Here is a 21150-nt window from a genome sequence, read left to right on the forward strand (position 1 = left end):
CCACCGGGTCGCACTATACAGCTTTGCTGGGCCTACGGATTGCATATATAGTCTTTCAAAAAAAATCTATGTCTGACAAGCTGAGTTAAACTTGTCATGAATCTATCATTAAGATCATCCTCGTCTCTCAATCATGACTCTCGTCGCCGCTCTTATGCACTCTTGCTGCAGAACACTAACGGAGATGGGATGGAAATACGAAAAGTAGGAATCCCATAACCAAAACATAATCGAATGAAAGAATGGAATAAGATTGATAGAAAAATATAGCAGTAGATACGTAAAAATAAATTGAAGAAATAAACCCCAAGTTAAACAAAACTCAAAACACGGCACACCAAATGCATATGAAAGTAGAAATCAAAATCATTAAAAATACCATGAATATCCAAACATTCTACAAAGAATAAACGTTTCTTTTAAGTCGTAGCTCTTCGCACGTCATGCAAACAAGCGTTCCATCATCTCGTAAGACGAATCCATCATCACCAAACGGTGTGGTGCATTCCTATACTACTAGATCAATATCGCAGTTTACCAACGAGTCAAAATCAGATTCCGAGGTACTTACTTCACACGCAAAACAGCTGCTGCACCATTCTCTTCCAAGAACTTTGATTATTACGTCTCCTTCTGGAATGATCTCTGTGCATTTCCAGCATTTGGTCGAATATCGTTTCGTAAAGCAGTCGTGACACCACGCGTGGTTGTCGCGGGCATGGTATGAGGCAGACGGCATCATGGAAAATGGCTATATATCACTTAGTTAAACCGAGCAACTGACTATATTATAGTCTACTTACCTCACTGCAGCCGGCACAGAAAAAGTGGCCAAAATGATAGGTCTTGCCCATCGCATTCACAACCTCGCCCTCGATCGGCGTATGGCAGTGATCGCATCGAGGCGAAAACATTTCGTGATAGTCAAGATGGCAGTACACCTTCCCCTCGTGCGGGAAAAAAGCAGCATGCTCTAGTGATAACCCGCAATGCGCACACTGAAAGCAATCAGGGTGGTACTTTTCTCCCAGCGCTTTCAGAACAACTTTTGACAACGCCAGCTCGCCGCCGCATCCCGCACAGACACTATTCGACGTTGATCTGAATTGAGGACTCAATTCGCCCGACGATGGTGGGGGACCTTGGTAATACGGATGGTCTGGTGGGAAATGAATGAGTGGAAGCGGCTTTGGCGGTCGCTTTTGGCTCTCGCTGTGGTGATGCCGGTGACGCTGTTGCCAATGTGAGAGGTCTGAAAAGCGGGAGCTGTCTGACTCGCTGCTCGATTTACAGCTCCGGTGCTTTGTGTATTCCCTTTCTTCACTGTGATAACTGCTCTCGGCCGACGCTGACCAGCTTGATAGCGATGATGAGTGATGTGTTGGGGGTACTGGTCGGTGATTCTGCTGGACGGCGGATGAGCTGAAGCTCTCCGTCATCGGGTCATTATAAAGAGAGACCGCATCTGCTGTGTTTTCACTTCTCTCGTTTCCAAAGCGCCGCCAGTGCTCGATGTCTCTAGATCTGAAACCTCCGTTAGGTTTATGGGGCGATCGGCTGCGTTGTCTGAGTCTCTGACTCGGATCCGGAGGCAGCTGGTGAGCCATCGATCGGTTCTCGAGATCAGCCAGGTAACGTTCTGTTGCAGGACTCGGCGTTAGTTCAAGATTGATCGATCCGACTTGGGGCGGGAGATATGGGCAATTTATAAGTAAACCAGATTGGAACGTCGTGTGTCACTTATATATATCTGCCTCGAGATCGACGTACTTAGCTCTTCTTTAGACATAACACCCTTCCTCTGACTGCTCATTGTCCTGCACTGTCGAATAGAGTCAGCCCTTTTGTTCTTATAGCATATATCTGTCCATAGTCGATATGTGGTAGAATGGGGCCAGCGGTCAGGATCAAGGACCCTTAAGGAAGTCTTAGCTAAAACCCGCTATCGCACGCCACAAGTAGATGTCTGCCAGGGTTTGTTTACATATGTTCCAATCACAAACCTTATTTTGGTTGCTACAACAACAGATATAATTTATTCACGTGACTGTATTCTCTGGGGCTTAAACATTTCCGTGACTCAAAATCTATCCGCAGGATAATTTAGATTTTGTATGGCCTGCAACCCATCCTGGCTCTGATTATGTCTGCGGTCGATCTTGTAACAACCCCCGAACTTCAGGAGCTGGAGGACAGACTTCGTCAGATTATCGAGACAATTCTTGAGCTTGCGATCGGAATCTACGACTACGAATCAGTTTCGCACAGCAAGGATGCGGTGATAGCTCGCGTGAACTTGTTAACCGCGCAGCTCTCTACTCTTGACGAGGCCTCGAAGCGGACAATATCAGATGTGCTTGTACCTCGGGAGATTATTCAGTACATAGAAGACGGCAGGAATCCACGGGTTTATACCAGAGAATTCGTCGAGCTGCTGGTCAAGCAGAACCAGTTTGTGAATGGCAAGATGCACGCTATGAGAGACTTCAGGGATGAATTGGCCGAACAGATAAAGCAGACCTATCCAGAACTGTCAAAGGAAGTTGACCTTACTTTGCAAAATACCGGACCTAGTTTCCCCAAGGCGCCAACATCACCGACCGAAGCGGGAGCGAACCCGGAGTCGGCGGCGGCTAATGGAACGGACGGGCCAAAAACCTGAATCATGTGTGTTATGATATTGTTTGTGGGTCATTTGTGCTCAGATGATAGAAAAGTTGGTGTCGCTACTATTTGTATCAATTTAGGTGTTTGGAGTTTTGTTGCACTTTGCTTTTGTCGACTTCTCATATAGAAATGAATTTAAAAAATATTGATATAAATACTGTATCAAGGTATAACACAGGCTTGAATTATTTTTATTAGATTATGCTACATCATACAGACGCCTTCATATATTACACATCAGCAGACAAATCTCTAAATGCCTTCTCGTTCAACTTCTTGTCAGTACCGCCTACCAAACGAACCTGATAGCCCCGTACTCGAGGCGCTCCGAGTTTTACACCACTAATATGCTCGACGTACAAGTGACAAAACGAGGTTGCTGCTGTAGTGAATGTTCCGGCTTTGATTGCCTCTCTGATAGCAGACATGAACTGGTTCGCGACGTGTATGTTGTGAATCTGCAGAAGCGTCCAAGCAAGCATCTCGTTTGCGTTGATAAGATGCGCGATATACGCCCGATGATGCTTTGTGCACGTATAGCATTCGCATCCTTCTGCGATCGGCGAGAGATCACTCGCGTACTTTTCGTTATCAATAAAGTTGTGTGCAAAGTCCAGTTTTTGGTGGCCATCATGAACAGAAGCGTCGTCTGTCGGCAGTGTAAATGAGAATCCAAGACCTGCGTCGGTAGCAGTGGTGATCCAGTCTCCGCAAACTAAATCCGATCCTCGTTCAAACGCTCTCAAGACGTCGTGAGGCCCGTTCTGGTACGCCATGTTTAGTCGCACGACCTCCTTCAGCTCGGTAGGGATCAGCTTATAATCCACGGTACTCGCACTTGTAAGCGAAGTGTCATTCTCAGGCGCTATATTTTCCTTTTGACCAAGTCTATCAAGATCCTCCTCTTCCTCGGCTTCGGGTTCAGGCAGAAACGGCGACGTTAAATCTGAGACCGCGAGACCGTCGATTGTTTCGATAGTTTTTGCAGCCACGAACACGTTCTCCTTGCCCAATAATGAGTCAAAGTACATCTGCTGCTGTGAAAACGAGATCCCTGGGATTAGCGGGACAATCACCGGCACATCCTTTGAGAACTTTTCCAGCATAGAAGTGCTCCATTTCTCGTTCCGCACGACCAACTTTCGAGAACGATTGCCGCCTACTTTCGTTGAACTCCTCACCGCAACGCCGGATCCCCGCGCACCGTTAGGCACCAACATCAGCGGCAGGTCTGTGGGCGCAATAACGACAGTGTCATCATCCTTGATCTGTGAGACGAGCTGGAAATACTCCTGGATCGGAAATTGCCGAAAGCCATCGCTTGTCACTACGGCGAGCGTGTTATCCGTGCTGGGCTGGGAGGTAGGGATCGGATTCGAGCGGCGAGGAGATAGGAAGATGGGAATTTGCGGGCTCTTGGAGTCTAGAGGAGGCATGATGGACACGTAGTCTCTGATTTTGAACCCTGATAGAGTGAGAGGTGACTTCATCGCTGCTTTGTAAATGACTATGGTAAATAGAATCGTTAACAACCTGCTCAATAACTACACACAAAAGACCACTCTATCTTACAGTCCTCAACGCCAATGTACAAAGCAGGCACATCAACATGTTTCCTCAAAATCTCCGGTGTCAAATGCGGCACGCTACCTCTTGACGTCGGCAACAGAAAATTAGGAGTCGATATCGTGTTCGCATTAGTCCTCGAGACCGCGAACGTGCCCTGCCTGGCAGCCGAGTTTGCCTGCGTCTGTAGTACTTTAAAGCTTTGCATATTTGCCTTCGTTGGTGTTGTCTCACTGCTCATATTGCTGCGATGTCGTCCTCCGCAAAGCGCGTCTGTCGTCGGTGGATGAATGTGGTCAGTATGATTTTTTTGTGGTGGCCCAAATTCATCTAAACTCTACATTACGCCTGGTGAGCCCCTGAGTGTGAGCGTAGTTTACTTGTCTTCCATTCGTATTGAAAACCAATCAACAACTTCCATTTATGTGAATAAAAATAACCGTCGGTTTCTACAAATCCCAAAACCATCTGAAGAAATAATAATGAAAAAAAAGAAGAAAATAGGGCGCGGCCAGAACATAAAATAACCCCACCCGTCACAAAACTGTATCCCAACGAAATATAATGCAATGTGTAACTATACATAAATCCTCTATACAGCTTCTTCCTAGCTGAATGCATTTTATTTTCGCCGTTCCAAGGATTCTTGCATTCGACCACCCGGGGGTAGCTGATTAGGAGGCGGAGGCGGTTGCAAGGACTTCACGGTATTCAACAAAGCAGTTCCAAACTTTCCCGTGATGGCCTCGCACTCGGCAAGGAAAACTCTGTTCAGGTTGTAGAAGCTCGCAAACAACGAGGGATCTTGGTATGCGTTCAAGTCCCGACGGACATTGATAATCCTAACCGTCCGCGCTTGAGTGATATCAGCGACTTCAGTCAACAGGTCGGAGATATCGAGGATCGTGTCCATCGATGAGGTGATATCAAGCAGTAGTTTCTGGTGCATAGATAACCGACGCAAGAGTTCCGATACTCCAGTGAAAATATCGACTAGCATATCTTCAAACTCCTGTGGTCTCATCTCCCGCAGCATTCTCTCCAAAGTGGCAGATTTCTGCGCTGTAGTGGCGGTCCTTCCTGTCGCACTACTCGCTACTGATGACGCGTCATCGTTTGCATTCGTTGGCAAGTTTCTCTTGATCAGATTCTTCACTTCGCGCATGATAGCGTCGCGGTATCGCCGCACACCAGAGTCCACCGATCCGATCTTTGCCAATCCTTGCATATAAGAAGCAACATCTGGCTTCAGCCGCGCAGGTAGGTTCAGATAGGAGTTGTTGATGGGCGGTGGAGCACCAGACGAGGTCGCTGCAGAACGATTGATTCTCGAATTAGAGTAGGTTCTGCTCAACCTATCTAAAGTCTCCTGGGTTGGCACCGACGCAACGTGGCGTCTGATATCCTCAAGCAAGCAGCTCGTAAACCGCACTTGATACTCATTGATAACGCAGTTCCTCAAACTGGTCTGCTGATCTCTGACAGCGGCAATCGCCGGAACACTAGAAAGATCAGATAGGGGAAATTTCCAGTTCTTGCACTGCGAGCGCTCTTGCTGCAACACCGACAAAGGAATACCTCCAGAGACCACGTTGTCGACCTTGAACGTCGTATCCCAGCACGCATCAGCGTCGTCGTTTTTCCAAAAATTTTCCGCCTCAGCCAAGACATCCGACACCAGTGACATCTGAGCGACAGCCTGCTCCAATTTTCGGACATTCTCCTTCCGTTTTTGTAATCGGACAATTTCTAGTCCTACCTCGGCTTGCTCCAGATCAACGCGACGAAGGTCCTCCCGCAAACCTGAAATCTTGCTCACCGCGTTGGCTGTTTCGACATGCAAGTTCCTCAAATCCCCCAAGGCGGCGAAGAATGAAGGCGAGGCTTTCGAGATTTCGTTGATCAAATGGACTTCTACCGTATCAAGATACCACGATAGCTTCTCTTGCAGAATCGCATTGTTCGCCAGTGATTTTCTGCTTATTGGGCTGTGAGGATCTTTTGACACAACTGTAGAAGACGATGAGCTTGCGGTTGGTGTACTGGAGATAGAGGAGGTTGGGGTGGGCGCGGATAGAATCTCGGATCTTTCTGTAACGACGTCGAATATGCGAGGATTCTCCAATTTGAAATTCGCATCAAAGTAAACCTGCGGAATCGTCGACAACGGAGTAACCGGGATCGGCCTATACTTTTTAGAATGCCGCACTTTCCCATCACCAGCTTTCTTATCCGCACCATCTTCTGTGGTCGGTGCCGACTTTAGTAGCCGATTGTCAAGCATGTCAACAAACGAAGAAGGAGCAGATTGGCCTAGCGAGTCTCCTCTTTGGGGGATTCCTTTACGGGGAGAAACTGCCACGCTTCTGAATCCTTCGGTCCCGGGCCCGCGTATATGCTGATACTTTTCAAACTCCGACGTGATGCTGTCCAGATACTCGTTGAAAGCCTCGGGCGGGACGATGTTGAGATTTGTCAAAACGACCGGAGGGATATCTCGAATTGTCGGCGACCAAGCAGCCGCGCGAGCGCTTGGGGAATTGAGGAGTGTTGCAATTGCTGTTTGAAAACAAGATCAATTAGTATGATGCACAGCAGATATTATGAGCTTGAGAGGGACCAAGTCAAGAGGAGGGGGAGGGGCAGCCGTACCATTCGTAGCTATACTGCTTTTGTTAAACCCAAGAGACGTGAGATCACGTCGCAGACTGAGCATTGATGTAGAGCTAGTAGTGGAAGCGCGTCGCACACTCCCACTATCTATACTGCTAGCCCCGTTATTGTACTGAGCAGTCAAGGTGAGATTTGATGGAGACATCAATGATGACTGGGTTGGGGAGAAAGATGCCGAGTCATAAGAGATTCTAGAAGTAGAAAGAGCAGGAGAGGCGGGGATAGCATCAATCTGTTGAGACGGTGAATTTGGCCGGCTGACTGTACTCGGCGCATATAGAGAGACGTTGGTATGATTATCAGAGCCGGTAGTCTCGGTGCTGAATCTCGAGGCATTTGAATCGACCTTCTGTTCGCTCCTCGGCAGTTCACCCGAGGGTTTCAGGTGTTCTGCGGATCTATTCTCCATCATCATCGAGCTTCTGCCATTGGGCTCGATCACTGTCAATCGCGGATTATGACCGGCATCGCTGGACGCGGACCCGTTCAGATGCTGTTCCGTAGCCGGTCGGTCGTCGCTCGGTTGCCCTGATGGCTCAGAAGCCATCTGTAATTGAAGACAGGCCCAGGCACCAGTGGATCCGTCGACTTCGTCGTCGTCGTCGTTGAAACAGGCGTTCGCCTAGCAGAAAAGCCGCGAAGGAAGAAGTAAAAGCGGTGTAAGAATTTCTGTCTGCGGTGTCGAGATCGCTTCAAACCAGTCGACCGCCTCTTTCTGCCTCTGTTTTGTCTGCGCGGCCGCTTCGCAGCTCGACGATGAGCTCGCACTGCCACAAATACTCCAGCCACAAACTGGCGCAGTCACGACCGGGTAACTTCTCTGCGGTTTAGAGCGGAGACGACGCGTTTTAGAGTTCAGAACTGACGCGTTTAAGTTCAGAGGTTTTGCCCTTTTGGGACGCGTTTGCTTCGCGCCATCCCTTTCTTTATCTTAATTACTTGCTCCTCCCACACGCCTTCTTCACCACCCCTTTCCTTTCTCTCTTCTCTCTCTCCTCGTCTCTCTCGCTCTACCCTCTCTCACCCCTTCCCACCGGTGAATCTTCCTCAATACTCATAAACAGCCGCCAATATGTCCTTCGACCAGCCGCGGGTGTATGCTGCCTCGGTACTCCCTCCTAGCGAGGTTCCTGGCGACGAATCTCGCCTGGAGACAGAGGAGAGCTTTAGAGATTTCATCCTCGAGTTCAGAATCGACAGCGATTTCATCTACCGGTAGGCTTATTCTACATTGTTAGTTGCTTATGTGTCTTAATTAATCTTACTGACTTTGCTCTTTTGCTGCGCAGTGATCAACTACGGGAAAACATCCTGATCAAAAAATTCTGTCTGTCGGTCGACATGTCGCATCTCATCTCGTACAACGAAGAGCTCGCTCACAGACTGGTTAATGAACCCGCTGATATGCTTCCTCTGGTATGTCTTTTACTAATTCTACTTTTAGACTAAAATGAAATCTCTGCATTGCTAACACCTTCATTCCACAGTTTGAATCTGCCGCGAGAGATGTCGGCGGACGCGTTATCTTCTCTGGAAACACCGAAGGGACCGGTGAAGCCGACCAGGCCAAGAACATGGAAGAAGAGTCCCGGAAACAAGTTCCTTACTGTCAAGTCATCTTGACCTCCAACGCCAACCCCTTGCCCATCCGGGACCTGGACTCCACGCACATCTCCAAGCTGATCAGAATTCCCGGTATTGTCATTGGCGCATCCACTTTGGCGTCGAAAGCCACGATGCTTCATTTGACTTGCAAGGCCTGCCGCCACGTCAAGAAGCTGTTTGTCGGTGGTGGTTTTGCTGGTGTTACTCTTCCCCGCATGTGTGATGCGCCGCCTCAGATGGACGAGGCCAAGAACTGCCCTCCGGACCCATATATCATTGTTCACGAGAAGTGTCAGTTTGTAGACCAGCAGATCTTGAAGCTGCAGGAAGCTCCGGATATGGTTCCTGTCGGTGAGATTCCTCGCCACATCATTCTCTCGGCCGACCGCTACCTCACCAACCAGGTCGTTCCTGGAAGCAGATGCACAATCATGGGAATCTACTCAATCTACCAGTCAAAAGCAGCTTCTCGAGGAACGGGAAAAGCTGTCGCTATCCGTAACCCGTACGTTCGAGTTGTCGGTCTGCAGATCGAACATGATCATCATAGCAAGGCGGCCGCTTCGTTCACAGACGAAGAGGAAGAAGAGTTTTTGGCTCTTTCTCGTCATCCCAGGCTATACGAGGTCTTTGCAAACAGTATCGCTCCGTCTATTTATGGCAACACTGATATCAAGAAAGCTATTGCTTGCTTATTGATGGGTGGATCAAAGAAGATTCTGCCTGATGGTATGAGGCTTCGAGGAGATATCAACGTGCTTTTACTCGGAGACCCTGGTACCGCCAAGTCCCAGATCTTGAAGTTCGTCGAGAAAGTGTCGCCTATCGCAATCTACACCTCCGGCAAGGGCTCTTCAGCAGCTGGTCTCACAGCTTCGGTTCAGAGAGACGCCGCGACCAGGGAGTTCTACCTCGAAGGAGGTGCGATGGTTCTTGCTGACGGAGGTGTAGTCTGCATCGATGAGTTTGACAAGATGCGAGACGAAGATCGCGTCGCTATCCATGAGGCGATGGAACAGCAAACAATCTCGATCGCAAAAGCTGGAATCACTACGATTCTCAACTCCCGTACTAGTGTTCTTGCTGCAGCCAATCCTGTCTTTGGTCGATACGACGATATGAAGACTCCTGGCGAGAACATTGATTTCCAGACCACGATTTTGTCTCGTTTTGACATGATTTTCATCGTCAAGGACGCACACGACGAAGCAAGGGATCAGTCGATTGCAAAGCACGTCATGAACATTCACATGAATCAGTACTCTTCTGCGGCCACCGAAGAGCAGGCGGGAGAGATTCCGATCGAGAAAATGCGCAGATACATCTCCTACTGCAAAACCAAGTGCGCTCCAAGACTGTCTCCTGAGGCGTCCGAGAAGTTGTCGAGTCACTTTGTCAGCCTCCGCAAGCAGGTCCACCAGGTCGAGCAGGACTCCAACGAGCGATCGAGTATTCCCATCACAATCCGTCAGCTTGAGGCAATCATTCGAATTACCGAGTCGCTCGCCAAGCTCCAGCTTTCACCAATTGCGAGAGAGGAGCATGTGGATGAGGCTTTGAGACTATTCTCTGCCTCAACCATGGACGCCGTCGGACAGGGAGCGGGATCGCGAACAGAGCTCGTCGAGCAGGTTAATAGAATCGAGGCCGAGCTCAAGCGACGTCTGCCGATCGGCTGGAGTACCTCGTATCAGACACTGGTACGCGAGTTCGTGGACGGGGTATGTAAATATTTGTTTCATTTGCTTGATTTTCAGATTCGCTAACACAATTATTACACAGAAAAAATACTCGCAGCACGCCTTGGATAAAGCCCTGATGATTGCCGAACGTCGCGACACTATTCAGTTCAGACACCAGCGTTCCAACGTTTACCGTACTGGAGTCTAAACTGGTCGAAATGATTTAGGGCGCTATCATTGATGATGGGATTCGGTGTTTTGTTTTAGCAGCGGTTGTGTATGATTGATCTTGCTGATCTGTTTCGTCTTTGTTTGAGGTTGTTTAAAGATGTATTGTATGGCGTTTGTGCTTTCTTGTGTTCGAATAATGATAATAGTGCAAAGTATTTATTGACCGTCGCAGTCAGAAACACGCAGACTGATATCTGTCAACAGACGACGTCATGAAAACAATAACCGTAAATCACTAACTTAATGAAAAGCTCAAACGTCTCCATGTTAGGAAAGACGCAGCCGGCAGCTGAGATGAGGCTACCAGAAGTTCGATATAAGGCGCGCCGCATGGCCGTCTCTTCCCCAGCTTGATATCCCATCCCCAGATCATTAAATGACAGGCTCTACAACTCCTACTACTTGTGCTTCGGAATCTCTAAAGGATGTAAGAGAATAGAGATCGTGACTTATATATTGGTATCTCAGATAGGAAGTGCTCACTGACGATATTTATTTGCATCTGTAGAACTTGCCGCTGGCTAGCCTCACCAGCAGCTCCAGCTCCTCCACATTACAGACCTCTGCCGACGATAATGCTACCAACTGCAGTCTGAAGTCATACAGTGACGGCTCAGTAGCGACGATTTGTGCTCGTCCGTCTCCCAAACGATCGATCTCACTATCGAATCCATACGCGCTTGTGCAGTCTATCGCACACATGCTTGGGCGCATGGAATCAGAGCCTTTGACGCAGCAACGCTACACGCCTACGACCGAGAAGCTGGAGGCTATCACGTCGCTTGCGCTGGAGACAAAGATCAACGGTGTGTTGGATCTAGATAAGCTTGAAAAAGCGCTGGGCAGACGGATGTCGCAGCAGGATTTCATCTTGAGACGAGCCACATTTGGGTCTCGTTAGGAGTTTTGGTTGTATCGATACTGTTTTATGTAAATCTATAGCGAATATGACAAGCCATGTGCTTCTTTTCTGTTCATGATTAGAGGAGATCAGATGATGATTGCTCCGGTTTATACATTAACGTCATCACTTCAACCACCTTATTATAAGATAGAAGGCAACGACCACCATTGTCACACCTCCCCAAAATACCAGCTTATCCTGCTGTGCCCGTCTCTCGATATACTTTATAGTATCATTCGATATACCAAGAGTATTAGCAGCGCTGTAAAGCTTGCGCTGCGTCGACTTGAGCATATTTCGCTGCTCAACCAGATCCCCCAGTACACTTCGTCCGCGCTCGATAAACTCGTCAAGCTGATCCCCAGTCCGCTGGATGAACTCGCGCGGAATCGCAGCAGCAGGTATGCTATCTGAGATCCCTGTAGATGAATTATTCCCCATCCCGTACGGATTATCCGGAGTCGCGGTAGCATGCGGCCGCCGCCCTAAAAGCTCCGTGCGATTTTGAGTATTGAGCACCTCCTCGCGCTCTCGTTTTAGCTTCTCAAACTGCGTGCGCGCGTCTGCTATTTCTGACCGGAAATTGCGGATCCGCGCAAATGCCTTGTCCTGTTTAGCTGGCACAAGCTCGCGGCGAGCAACGGCATCGTACTCTTCTATCGTTCGCTGTAATGTCGCGAGCGTTGCTGATATCTGACCTTTATGATTAAAGAAACGCAAATTAGAGACATGATTCGTCAGAATTAGAAGGTGGACTAAAACCAATTCAATTCTTGATACCTTGGAGCCCAAGACTTGTTGTGCCTGGTGAACTGGCAAACGTCTCAATGTCGCGTTTTAGCGACTGCGATTGCTTCAGCGCATGATTGAACAATGAGTTCTACATCAACCAAGTCAGCAATCTCATTCTCAATAGATAGATGTATATGTAACAATTCAACCAACCATCACAAAGTACTCCTATCAAGTAGAATTGGAATTAGGAGCTAATATGGCTTGTGTAGAGGCCGAAAGTATGTGAAATCTGGGGTTGCTGGGTCAATTGTGTAATCGTGGCCTGTAGTTGGATTGCAGACGTGTTGCAGATGTCACGGTATCTTAATTCAATGAAGTCCACAGATGCACCTTGCATAGACTCAAAGAATTCTGCTCTGCTTTGATTTTGGTGTCCTTGAGGGTCTAACTCAGAGCTGGATTGTCAAACAGTGAATATTTATCGGTTTGTTTGATGCCATTCTGTGCTCTGTGCTTTTGGCGTCTCTCATACAATCATGTCACGTGAAATGACTAATATCTTACTCTGAATAATATGTACGCTTACTAACAACATGGTTTATCGGCATTGCTCTAAATCTGTCTGCTATTTTCGAGCTGTAAACAAATTCTGGTGTATATCGGCGCTTAGCTTTCACCTCGAATGCTGCCGATTTATTGAATCGTAAGGGTCGCTGAAGCTCCAAGAGAGAAGATAGTCATGGCGCGCAAGAAGCAGACATGAACATGACTCCTGGTGAAAACAAAGCTTAAGCTTGGAGCGACTCATAAACAGCAACTTTATCGAATCGCAAAGAGCAGCCCGATAAGAACTCATCGCCTCGGTCAATCAGCGACTTGATATACCTCAGCACACGGTTAAACCGGAGCATTCCTCTATGGCAGACACTGCACTCTGCCAGCGTCGGCACCGCTAACTTCCGTGGTCATAGCGGTGGATCAAGCGTTAACCCAAGTACCCTCCTCATCCCTTCTCTCTCCAGCGTGAGTCAGCACGCGCCAGTCCAATATCGCTGGAAGAGTAGTTGGATACAGATCAAAGCTCTACAACAATGACTCGGGTTGCTTCTCAGACAGGTCCTGTGTAGACAGACAGAGGAAAATAGAGCAAGGCAGGAAAATAGCGCTGTGGTTGGCTTAGGGCCCAGGGATATGTTTACCGAAACAGGCTCAGATTTAGAGCATCTGGCGTTGATAAGCCCTAAAAAACCTACCGATTAACAGTTTATCGATAACTTCACCATTTTTTCTCGGCCACTTCTGCTGCCAAACCACAGACGGAGTAATAAATTCTGAGCAGCTCTGGTTCTTTCCTCTCAGACTGACCGAGAAATCATGTCCTCTCCGTTCTCTGCCGCCGCTGCTTCGGCAAACCTCACAAACGCAGACACAAATCCCCTCACAGAAACCGTCTCGTCGGCGCCTCGGAAATCCAGCGATTCGTTGACTGCAGATCTGGATCCCGACGCGAAATCTATCGGAACGATCGATGAGTCCGGGGTTCCTCATCATCGGCGCTCAGCAAGCGTTGCATCGACCGTCTTTGACAATGAAGAAAGAAGTGCCTTTCTACGACCTATCGATACTGCCATGACTGATCCTAATGGTCCCGCGACCCCCTCTTTCTTCCTCACCCGGTTCTTCAAAAAAGTCTCGGCGAAGGAGTACAAAAGACTGTTTAGAATGTCACTTCCTGTTATCTTTTCATACATGCTCCAGAATTCACTGCAGACTGTTTCCATTTTGATTGTTGGCCGCCTCGGAGCTTTTGAGCTCGCCACTTCGGCGTTCAGCTTTATGTTTGCTATGAGTACCGGATGGCTGATTCAGCTGGGTGGAACTACCGCTATCGACACACTTGGCTCTGCAACATATACCGCGAGTGAAGATCCTTATGAGTATGTTTACCGCCCGTGTTCTTAGTCTGCACCTCATCATACTTCACTTCAACGACATAGAACTAACTGAATCAAAAAGACTAGGAATATTGCTTCAGCGAGGTTTCTTTGTGTTTGGAACTCTTTACATTCCTGTAATTGGTGTCTGGATCTTTGCCGAGCCTATCCTCATGCTTCTCGGACAAACTCCCGAGCTCTCCAAAGCTGCTGCAGAGTTCCTACAGTGCCTGATTCCAGGAGGTCTCGGCTTCATCTACTTTGAAGCTCTCAAGAAGTACATGCAAGTCCAGGGATTGATGGAAGCCAGCTCGTATGTCTTACTCGTCACCTCGCCCTTAAACGGTCTCCTGAACTATCTCTTCATCCACCCTCTCGGCTTTGGTCTGAACGGCGCAGCTCTCGCCACAGGCTGCACCTACTGGCTCTCGTTCTGGGGCCTTGCTCTCTACGCCAAGTTCTCCCGTGGCAAGGATGCCTGGGGCGGGTTTTCCATGCGCGCGTTTTCAAACCTGGGCATCTTTTACAAGCTCAGTGTTCTCGGTATAATCATGGTCGGAACCGAGTGGTGGGCCTTCGAGATCGTCGCGCTCGTCGCCGGACGGCTGGGCGATATCGCGCTGGCTGCCCAGAGCTGCGTCATGACTTCCGACCAAGTCACGTTCACTATCCCGTTTGGCATCGGTGTCGCCGTCTCCACGCGCGTCGGCAACCTACTAGGAGAGAAACGGTCGCGTGCTGCCAGACGTGCGGCTTACACTGGAGCGCTGCTAGCTGCGTCAGTCGGCTTCGTCGTGATGTTCATCATGCTGCTCGCCAGGAACTACTACGGCAAACTCTTCAGCGACGACATCAACGTGATCAAAGCCACCGCCGCCGTCGTCCCCTTCGTCGCCCTCTTCCAAGTCGCAGACGGCATCAACGCGTCCTGCTCCGGCTCTCTTCGCGGCATGGGCCGTCAGCACATCGGTGCCTTCATCAACTCGGCCGCGTATTACGTCCTCGCGCTGCCGCTCGGCATCTCGCTTGCGTTCCACGGCAGCGGACTTCCCGGCCTGTGGATCGGACAGTGCGTGGCGCTGTACATTGCCGGCACGCTCGAGTTCTCGGTCGTCATGACCACGAACTGGACGAAGGAGGTCGACAACGCCTTGGCCCGCTTGGACGAGGCTCCAGAAGCTTCTGACTCTGAGGACGATGAGCCTGATGAGTACATGAGTACTCACTCCGTTGAGGCCCGTGAGGCCGTCTAGGCCATCTTTTTGGAAATTTGATTATTGAGACGACTTTTTGTGTTACAGTCTCAGTATATATTTGCCCTGTATTATATTTGGAATCTAGAGTTTCTTATTCTTCCGTTTTTGACTTCTCGTTCAATATATACACATTGACCAGCCCTATATAGTACAAGAGGGATATAATCAACGAGCCCTAGAGATATAAGATAAATTCAAGCTCTCGATGTGTCTCACCAGCCATTACTTAAGTGTAGACGTAAAACCTTAGCGTGGTAAAAGAAAATCAAAGTCTCCGTCATAATCCAGGGAAAAAAGAGACAAAAGAGAGATTGAAAGGAAGTAAAAGTATGTCCGACGGAACGAGAAATATAGAGATCAAACTTGCGGAGGATGAAGCGACAAAAAGAGATAACATACTAGTCTTACAGATCCAAAACACACAATCGCCAAAATGCATAGGTAATCAAACAATAGCGCGGTAAGCAGCAAAAAGGACAACAGAGTAGAATAAGTAATAGAGAGGGAAGAAGTTGATAAGTCTACTCCATAAAGATAGAAGAGCGAGGTCCTTAACTATTCTGCACTTCCAACTGTAACAAGTGGACAAGGTTGTAAAAAGATATGAAGAAGCCTAACAGCATGTACCCCTCCGCATACCAAGAGCATTACTGCCTTTCCCACCTACTAAGCTCACGACGCCTCGTCCTCTAGTCCCTCCTTTCCCGCCGGGCCGTCTTACGCTTCCGTCCGCGCCCCAGCTCGGAACGTCTCCGTACTGAACACCTGCACCTACATCATCAGGGTCCAGCTCGCCAAGCTCGATCTTTGTCAAAATCATATTCGCCAGCCGTGTGAACGCCTCGTCGATATTCTGTCCGCTTAAAGCAGATGTGTGCGTGATTGGGATCGAGCCGTTTGCTCTTGCAAACTCAATCACGTCGGCTTCGGGGACTATATCGGCCGCGTTTGCTGAAGAGAGCTTGTCGGTTTTGTTGGCGACGAGAAGAAGGGAGACTGTGGGGTTGGCAAGATTGCGCAGGTCTGAGAGAAAGTGTGGGAGCATCTGGAATGTAGCGGCGTTCGTAGCGTCATATATAAGTAGCGCGCCGGCCGTGCCGCGATAATACGATCGGGTCACTGCTCTGAATCGTTCTTGCCCTGCCGTATCCCATAACTGCTGTAGGTTAGCAAAGTGTTGCAAACAAAAAAATAAGCAAATGCCGAGTCGCATACCTGTAATTTTATCCGTTTCCGTCGTGCACCGGTACCAACTTTTATAACCTTCGAGGCAAACTCGACGCCAATTGTAGACGATGTTAGAACCTTCCCTGTGAAGCGTAAGTGACTGTTAGCAAAGCTCGAAACATCTCGCTGAGAGAGGACTGGTAGAACGTACAGTGGCCTTCAACGAATCTGTGAAGAATGCTGGATTTTCCGCAGCCCGAGGGGCCTATGAGAATGATCTTTGCTAGATAATCATATACGCTGTCCTTTATCGCAAAAAACAGAAAACGTGTTAGCACAATCGTTTTCTATATTATCTCACTCCCGATAACTTGATCAACTCACATCCTGTGATATCCTACTACTGCTTTCTGAAGTTGACGATAACGCCCTGGCCCTGTGTTTTGTCTTTGTGACCTGGATAGGTGTAACAGACGCAGACATTTTACCCTCGCCTTGTAACTTGTATCTCGATCAATTGTCACGGGGTTGAACTCGTGCCGTGTGTCGTGGTAATGGTGATATCGCGATTTCGATGCTCATTCGCAGATGGACTGCTGATATTTTGGAAACCGCAGTGTCTGGTCAGGAAAATAACCGCCGACAAGACGTCAAAAACAATGAGGCTGTATAGGGAGTGAGATATGCTGCGTAGCCTCCTGGTGGATCGTGTGAGTAGTTGGGGGATTGGCGGTGGGGCCCACTATTTGATTTAATAACAACCGAGGCGGGAGCTGAAGAAGAGATTTGCTGTCAGAAACAAACAAGGACTCGCTGAAATATAAAAACCAAAAGAAGAGCAAATAAGAAAGAGCAGGAGAGCAGAATGATGAACCACATACGTCTGTAAACAGATTAGATATATCAGTGAAGCTGCGCCCTGATAAGCCCACCAGCAAATGGAGACCTCAAAAATATCTCTGTCTCTGAGAAGACAAGCAGACGGCCGATAGCTCAGACTCCAGAACCAGATGCGCGACACAGACCGCAAAGAACCAAAAAGGAGAAGGTCCGCTGCTGTTTAGGAGAAACGAGGGCGGGTTCTGGGTATTTGGATTGAGGGACGTCTGAGCTCGGTCGGTCTGCAATAAGAGTATTGTGCCGGGATTGGCAACAGCTCAGAGATAAGCTGGTGACCGATGCACCATGAATATATATCTTGATCACTGGACTATCGCCCCCAGTTTATAAAGGCCAAATACGGCTCCTCAATCCAGAGACAGATAATAATTCCAGTCTCAGATACAGTCGCATTCGTCTCGCGCTCTCAGGTTGATTGTCGATACAGAATCTCGTGGTTGATAGCGACCGGCTCCGGGACGCAGCATCTGGGCCCGAGACCATCATCGATCGCTTGTCTGCCGGAGCTTCGTGACTCGCTCGCGTTCAATGATCTCCGGGCGATGACCTAATACGAATACGAAGTGCACCTCGGATCGCGCAAAATGACGCGATTGTCCCATCTGCCGTACATAACCTCTTGTGTCTTTTCTGTCGTGGTTCCACCCTTTTCGTCGCAGGATATACAAGAGCCGGCAGATCTGTACAAACACAAGTGAGATATGAGTGCGTTCAGCGAAATTCCAATTCTCGACCTCTCTCTGGCCGACAACCCGGCGACAAAGCCCGAGTTGCTCAACCAGCTTCGCCATGCGCTACTGGAAGTCGGCTTCCTGTACATAAAAAACTACGGTATACCCGCCGACCTCACCCAGCAGGTTATAGAGCAGGGAAAGGCTCTGTTTGATATTCCCGAGGAGGAGAAGTTCAAGATCGAGATGAAGAACTCGCCGCACTTTCTCGGATACAGCAGACTTGCCAACGAAATCACAAAAGAAGCAATCGATTGGCGCGAGCAGATCGATCTCGCGACCGAACTGCCTGCTCCGGGTGGCAGCGAGCCAAGGTATCGCTGGCTTAGGGGACCTAATCTCTGGCCTAGCGAAGAGGTGCTCCCCAAGTTCAGAGAGGTGTACACGGAATACATAAATAGGATGGCGAAGGTGTATGTATCTCTGGGAGCTTGATCGGAGCGATTTCTCTACAATCTCGTACTGACTGATTTATAGGTCGACAAATTTCACTAGCTTGGTTGCTGAATCGCTGGGTTTGGAACCGACAGCGTTTGACAAGTACTTTGACCCCGACCAGCAGCACAAGCTCAAGATTGTCAAATATCCGGATTTAGGCGAGCTCGGCGCCTCCGGCACAGGTCAAGGCGGTAATTCATATGTGATGTCTCTATTTATACCAAGAGTCTTTGCTAACAGGGGATATACTAGTTGGTCCGCACAAGGACTCGATGCTCACGTCCTACCTCTTGCAGGCGTCGGACCACAAAGGACTGCAAGCACAGAATTCCGAAGGTGAATGGATTGACTGTCCGCCGATTGACGGCACTCTTGGTACGAGAACTCTGTATCTCCTTTACTGTTCCCTTTCATATTTTCTGACAGAAGTATTAGTCGTCGTGATTGGACAAGGTCTTGAGGCGTTGACGCGGGGTGTATGTGTTAGTACTTCACATCAGGTAGGCAGCTCTTTGTGAGTCAATAAGGATGAAGCTGTACAATTCTAACAAGCCAAACAGGTTATCTCACCACCAGCGGGATCCGGAGCCCGCTACTCCGTCCCGTTCTTCCAAGGCGTGTCATACGACGCCAAATTCGGAGAAATGGACCTCCCGGAGAGCGTGCTCAAACTGAAGAACGAGTTACGGCAGAACAAGGACAACATTGAGATGACATTCCGACACGACATGTTTGATCATATTGGCGAGGCTACGCTTCTCAACCGAGTCAAATCGCACAAAGATGTGGCCGAGAGATGGTATCCGGACTTGATCGAGGTAGTTACGGCGAAGAAGGAGGAGCTAAGGGGAAAGCTGACCACCTCGGCGGTGCCTCTGGCGGTCAATTAATAATATTACTCTTGTATCAAGCTATGACTGCGTGAAGTGTGTGTAGTAGTAGAAAAGTAGGATCCCATTGAAATTCAATCGACTACTGATGAGCTATAAACTGTAAATGGAGCTGCGACAGACCTGCATGCGGCTTATGCGGCTCTTACAATCACGTGATGCACCCAATGTAGGGTTAACTATTAGGGTTATAAAAGCAGTCACGCAGAATTTAGGTCTCTGGCGACCCGCAAAAGTTGAGTCGGCGGGCGGCCGAGCGAGCGCTCAGAGGCAGTGATCGCGACGCTTTTGGAGAGTTTGTTGAATTGTTCTTGCTCTTCCCATCCATCCCACGACAACAACATCCACCTTTCTTCGGCATCAAGGATCAATAAGTCAAAAGTACGTGAATCATCTGAATGCTGTTGTTGTCTGTTGTTTGCAGGCGGTTACTGGGAGGGACGAAGAGTGGTTGCAGTGATCCTGTGGATTGAAGTGCGATTGAGGAAACATTTCGTCGACTCTTTGCTGGACACTCTGCTGCGTCTTTGTTCTTTCAGCTCTTGTTCTATGTATATCAGAGGCTAACATGTTGTCAATTTAGTGAGCCGTCTTACTGAATACGAGGTACGATTCAACGAGGAGTCTTTTCGATGTGGATATGGGTATAGCGGGTGTTTGGACAGGTAGAGGTAGAGAGAGTGCATGCTTTTGCATATTACTGCTATACAACTTACTCGTGAAAAACTCTCTCCTCTCTTCTTTGAGCACTTCCGCTATATCCCTGATCGAAATACAGAATTATAGAACATTCAAACTGACAAATTTGCAGGTCATTGGCCGTCACTTGCCCACCGACACCGACCCCAACCCCAAGCTCTACCGTCTCTCGATCTTCGCTCCCAACACCGTCGTTGCCAAGTCGAGATACTGGTACTTCATGAAGCAGCTCCGAAAGGTCAAGAAGTCGACCGGTGAGATTGTCAGCGTCAAGGCCATCGCCGAGAAGCACCCCAACAAGGTCAAGAACTTTGGTCTCTGGATCAGATACGACTCGCGCTCTGGCACTCACAACATGTACAAGGAGTACCGCGACATGTCGCGCACCGCTGCCGTCGAGTCCTTGTACCAGGACATGGCTGCCAGACACCGTGCTAGATTCCGCAGCATCCACATCCTCAAGGTCGTCGAGCTTGAGAAGACTGAGGACGTCAAGCGCCAATACATCAAGCAGCTCCTCGTCCCTGACCTCAAGTTCCCTCTCCCCCACCGTATCGTCAAGTCGAAGAAGATCTTCTCTCACTCCAGACCCTCTACGTAAGTCTTGCTACTTGTCAATTTTGCTGTCGATATCCTCGGGTGCTAACGAGCTTCTCTTTCGCTATATAGTTTCTACTAGATGTGTATTGTGGCTTTAGAGAGCGATGATGTTCGACGGGAATGAAGAGATGTAACAAAATAAAAAGGTCAAAAGCGGAAACTGTCATGATTCACATTTGGTGTCTTGAAAAAAATCAAATCTCTTTTTCGAGTTTTATAAAAAAGAAAGGAGTACAGAATGTGGGTTGCTTCTTGTAATTATATACAATAATATGGTCATCATAATCCGATGCTCTGTAATCTTTATTCAAAACTCTTTAGATGCCAATTCTACAACATCTATCTTTGATGGTAAACAGCATACACGTCTGATAGAGCAGGTCCAGTGCTAAGTAGCCAGTAATCACCAAGGGTCTCGTGGAGGTTTCGAGCGCCGTGGCCTCTTGCACACAACTCGAGACCTCGAGGACAT

At 48.6% G+C, this 21150-nt stretch overlaps 12 protein-coding genes across 12 annotated transcripts; 6 read left to right on the plus strand and 6 right to left on the minus strand.

Moving 5' to 3' along the window:
* Positions 1 to 50: 50 nt before the first annotated feature.
* On the minus strand, positions 51 to 1972 carry BZA70DRAFT_275190 (uncharacterized protein). The gene is made up of 3 exons (XM_064912111.1): positions 804 to 1972; positions 572 to 751; positions 51 to 508 (listed from the first exon to the last, which is right to left on the minus strand). The coding sequence occupies exons 1-3, from the start codon at positions 1605 to 1607 to the stop codon at positions 398 to 400; spliced, it is 1095 nt and encodes a 364-aa protein (XP_064769879.1). The 5' UTR covers positions 1608 to 1972; the 3' UTR covers positions 51 to 397.
* On the plus strand, positions 1973 to 2823 carry BZA70DRAFT_275194 (transcription factor subunit Med10 of mediator complex-domain-containing protein). Its single transcript, XM_064912112.1, has one exon. The coding sequence runs from the start codon at positions 2144 to 2146 to the stop codon at positions 2660 to 2662; it is 519 nt and encodes a 172-aa protein (XP_064769880.1). The 5' UTR covers positions 1973 to 2143; the 3' UTR covers positions 2663 to 2823.
* On the minus strand, positions 2780 to 4566 carry BZA70DRAFT_116211 (uncharacterized protein). The gene is made up of 2 exons (XM_064909459.1): positions 4240 to 4566; positions 2780 to 4174 (listed from the first exon to the last, which is right to left on the minus strand). Exons 1-2 carry the CDS (start codon positions 4472 to 4474, stop codon positions 2898 to 2900), a joined length of 1512 nt encoding a protein of 503 aa, XP_064769881.1. The 5' UTR covers positions 4475 to 4566; the 3' UTR covers positions 2780 to 2897.
* Positions 4553 to 4838, minus strand: BZA70DRAFT_275197 (uncharacterized protein). The gene has a single exon (XM_064912113.1). It carries the CDS (start codon positions 4816 to 4818, stop codon positions 4576 to 4578), a length of 243 nt encoding a protein of 80 aa, XP_064769882.1. The 5' UTR covers positions 4819 to 4838; the 3' UTR covers positions 4553 to 4575.
* On the minus strand, positions 4565 to 7642 carry BZA70DRAFT_116210 (uncharacterized protein). The gene is made up of 2 exons (XM_064909458.1): positions 6886 to 7642; positions 4565 to 6792 (listed from the first exon to the last, which is right to left on the minus strand). The coding sequence occupies exons 1-2, from the start codon at positions 7451 to 7453 to the stop codon at positions 4856 to 4858; spliced, it is 2505 nt and encodes an 834-aa protein (XP_064769883.1). The 5' UTR covers positions 7454 to 7642; the 3' UTR covers positions 4565 to 4855.
* A 218-nt stretch (positions 7643 to 7860) lies between these two features.
* Positions 7861 to 10700, plus strand: BZA70DRAFT_246089 (DNA replication licensing factor mcm5). The gene is made up of 4 exons (XM_064910635.1): positions 7861 to 8121; positions 8196 to 8322; positions 8394 to 10232; positions 10294 to 10700. Exons 1-4 carry the CDS (start codon positions 7979 to 7981, stop codon positions 10399 to 10401), a joined length of 2217 nt encoding a protein of 738 aa, XP_064769884.1. The 5' UTR covers positions 7861 to 7978; the 3' UTR covers positions 10402 to 10700.
* An 81-nt stretch (positions 10701 to 10781) lies between these two features.
* BZA70DRAFT_294229 (uncharacterized protein) lies at positions 10782 to 11382 on the plus strand. Its single transcript, XM_064914435.1, has 2 exons — positions 10782 to 10851; positions 10933 to 11382. Exons 1-2 carry the CDS (start codon positions 10801 to 10803, stop codon positions 11323 to 11325), a joined length of 444 nt encoding a protein of 147 aa, XP_064769885.1. The 5' UTR covers positions 10782 to 10800; the 3' UTR covers positions 11326 to 11382.
* Positions 11295 to 12573, minus strand: BZA70DRAFT_116294 (membrin). Its single transcript, XM_064909460.1, has 3 exons — positions 12274 to 12573; positions 12109 to 12208; positions 11295 to 12026 (listed from the first exon to the last, which is right to left on the minus strand). Exons 1-3 carry the CDS (start codon positions 12274 to 12276, stop codon positions 11452 to 11454), a joined length of 678 nt encoding a protein of 225 aa, XP_064769886.1. The 5' UTR covers positions 12277 to 12573; the 3' UTR covers positions 11295 to 11451.
* A 730-nt stretch (positions 12574 to 13303) lies between these two features.
* On the plus strand, positions 13304 to 15339 carry BZA70DRAFT_306338 (putative MATE efflux family protein subfamily). Its single transcript, XM_064914803.1, has 2 exons — positions 13304 to 14000; positions 14080 to 15339. The coding sequence occupies exons 1-2, from the start codon at positions 13438 to 13440 to the stop codon at positions 15248 to 15250; spliced, it is 1734 nt and encodes a 577-aa protein (XP_064769887.1). The 5' UTR covers positions 13304 to 13437; the 3' UTR covers positions 15251 to 15339.
* Positions 15340 to 15866: 527 nt separating this feature from the next.
* On the minus strand, positions 15867 to 16903 carry BZA70DRAFT_266255 (ras family protein; the record flags this gene model as incomplete). The annotated part of the gene is made up of 4 exons (XM_064911014.1): positions 15867 to 16409; positions 16469 to 16563; positions 16632 to 16725; positions 16805 to 16903. 4 exons carry the CDS (start codon positions 16901 to 16903, stop codon positions 15867 to 15869), a joined length of 831 nt encoding a protein of 276 aa, XP_064769888.1.
* Positions 16904 to 17915: 1012 nt separating this feature from the next.
* On the plus strand, positions 17916 to 19492 carry BZA70DRAFT_275208 (uncharacterized protein). The gene is made up of 5 exons (XM_064912114.1): positions 17916 to 18464; positions 18529 to 18680; positions 18742 to 18864; positions 18925 to 18989; positions 19050 to 19492. Exons 1-5 carry the CDS (start codon positions 18022 to 18024, stop codon positions 19377 to 19379), a joined length of 1113 nt encoding a protein of 370 aa, XP_064769889.1. The 5' UTR covers positions 17916 to 18021; the 3' UTR covers positions 19380 to 19492.
* Positions 19493 to 19607: 115 nt separating this feature from the next.
* On the plus strand, positions 19608 to 20968 carry BZA70DRAFT_275214 (60S ribosomal protein L20). The gene is made up of 4 exons (XM_064912115.1): positions 19608 to 19760; positions 19963 to 19985; positions 20191 to 20675; positions 20748 to 20968. Coding segments are annotated over exons 1-4 (519 nt in total). The 5' UTR covers positions 19608 to 19759; the 3' UTR covers positions 20758 to 20968.
* The last annotated feature ends 182 nt before the right edge of the window (positions 20969 to 21150 follow it).

Source organism: Myxozyma melibiosi (assembly GCF_037950935.1).
Source record: "Myxozyma melibiosi strain Phaff 52-87 chromosome Unknown BZA70scaffold_2, whole genome shotgun sequence".
NCBI classification, from domain to species: domain Eukaryota; kingdom Fungi; phylum Ascomycota; class Lipomycetes; order Lipomycetales; family Lipomycetaceae; genus Myxozyma; species Myxozyma melibiosi.

Coding starts and splice junctions, on each gene's coding strand:
- BZA70DRAFT_275190 (XM_064912111.1), bottom strand. CDS start 1,607: ATGGCTCACCAGCTGCCTCCGGATCCGAGTCAGAGACTCAGACAACGC. Junction 752..803: donor TCTGTGCCGGCTGCAGTGAG/GTAAGTAGACTA, acceptor AGTGATATATAG/CCATTTTCCATGATGCCGTC. Junction 509..571: donor GCAGCTGTTTTGCGTGTGAA/GTAAGTACCTCG, acceptor CTAGTAGTATAG/GAATGCACCACACCGTTTGG.
- BZA70DRAFT_275214 (XM_064912115.1), top strand. Junction 19,986..20,190: donor GCCGTCTTACTGAATACGAG/GTACGATTCAAC, acceptor ACAAATTTGCAG/GTCATTGGCCGTCACTTGCC.
- BZA70DRAFT_116294 (XM_064909460.1), bottom strand. Junction 12,027..12,108: donor AACAAGTCTTGGGCTCCAAG/GTATCAAGAATT, acceptor TTAATCATAAAG/GTCAGATATCAGCAACGCTC.
- BZA70DRAFT_294229 (XM_064914435.1), top strand. CDS start 10,801: ATGACAGGCTCTACAACTCCTACTACTTGTGCTTCGGAATCTCTAAAG. Junction 10,852..10,932: donor CTTCGGAATCTCTAAAGGAT/GTAAGAGAATAG, acceptor TTGCATCTGTAG/AACTTGCCGCTGGCTAGCCT.
- BZA70DRAFT_116211 (XM_064909459.1), bottom strand. CDS start 4,474: ATGAGCAGTGAGACAACACCAACGAAGGCAAATATGCAAAGCTTTAAA. Junction 4,175..4,239: donor GTACATTGGCGTTGAGGACT/GTAAGATAGAGT, acceptor TATTTACCATAG/TCATTTACAAAGCAGCGATG.
- BZA70DRAFT_116210 (XM_064909458.1), bottom strand. CDS start 7,453: ATGGCTTCTGAGCCATCAGGGCAACCGAGCGACGACCGACCGGCTACG. Junction 6,793..6,885: donor AAGCAGTATAGCTACGAATG/GTACGGCTGCCC, acceptor GTTTTCAAACAG/CAATTGCAACACTCCTCAAT.
- BZA70DRAFT_275197 (XM_064912113.1), bottom strand. CDS start 4,818: ATGTATAGTTACACATTGCATTATATTTCGTTGGGATACAGTTTTGTG.
- BZA70DRAFT_306338 (XM_064914803.1), top strand. CDS start 13,438: ATGTCCTCTCCGTTCTCTGCCGCCGCTGCTTCGGCAAACCTCACAAAC. Junction 14,001..14,079: donor GCGAGTGAAGATCCTTATGA/GTATGTTTACCG, acceptor TGAATCAAAAAG/ACTAGGAATATTGCTTCAGC.
- BZA70DRAFT_246089 (XM_064910635.1), top strand. CDS start 7,979: ATGTCCTTCGACCAGCCGCGGGTGTATGCTGCCTCGGTACTCCCTCCT. Junction 8,323..8,393: donor CCGCTGATATGCTTCCTCTG/GTATGTCTTTTA, acceptor TTCATTCCACAG/TTTGAATCTGCCGCGAGAGA. Junction 10,233..10,293: donor TACGCGAGTTCGTGGACGGG/GTATGTAAATAT, acceptor ATTATTACACAG/AAAAAATACTCGCAGCACGC.
- BZA70DRAFT_275194 (XM_064912112.1), top strand. CDS start 2,144: ATGTCTGCGGTCGATCTTGTAACAACCCCCGAACTTCAGGAGCTGGAG.
- BZA70DRAFT_275208 (XM_064912114.1), top strand. CDS start 18,022: ATGAGTGCGTTCAGCGAAATTCCAATTCTCGACCTCTCTCTGGCCGAC. Junction 18,681..18,741: donor CTCCGGCACAGGTCAAGGCG/GTAATTCATATG, acceptor GGGATATACTAG/TTGGTCCGCACAAGGACTCG. Junction 18,865..18,924: donor GCCGATTGACGGCACTCTTG/GTACGAGAACTC, acceptor CAGAAGTATTAG/TCGTCGTGATTGGACAAGGT.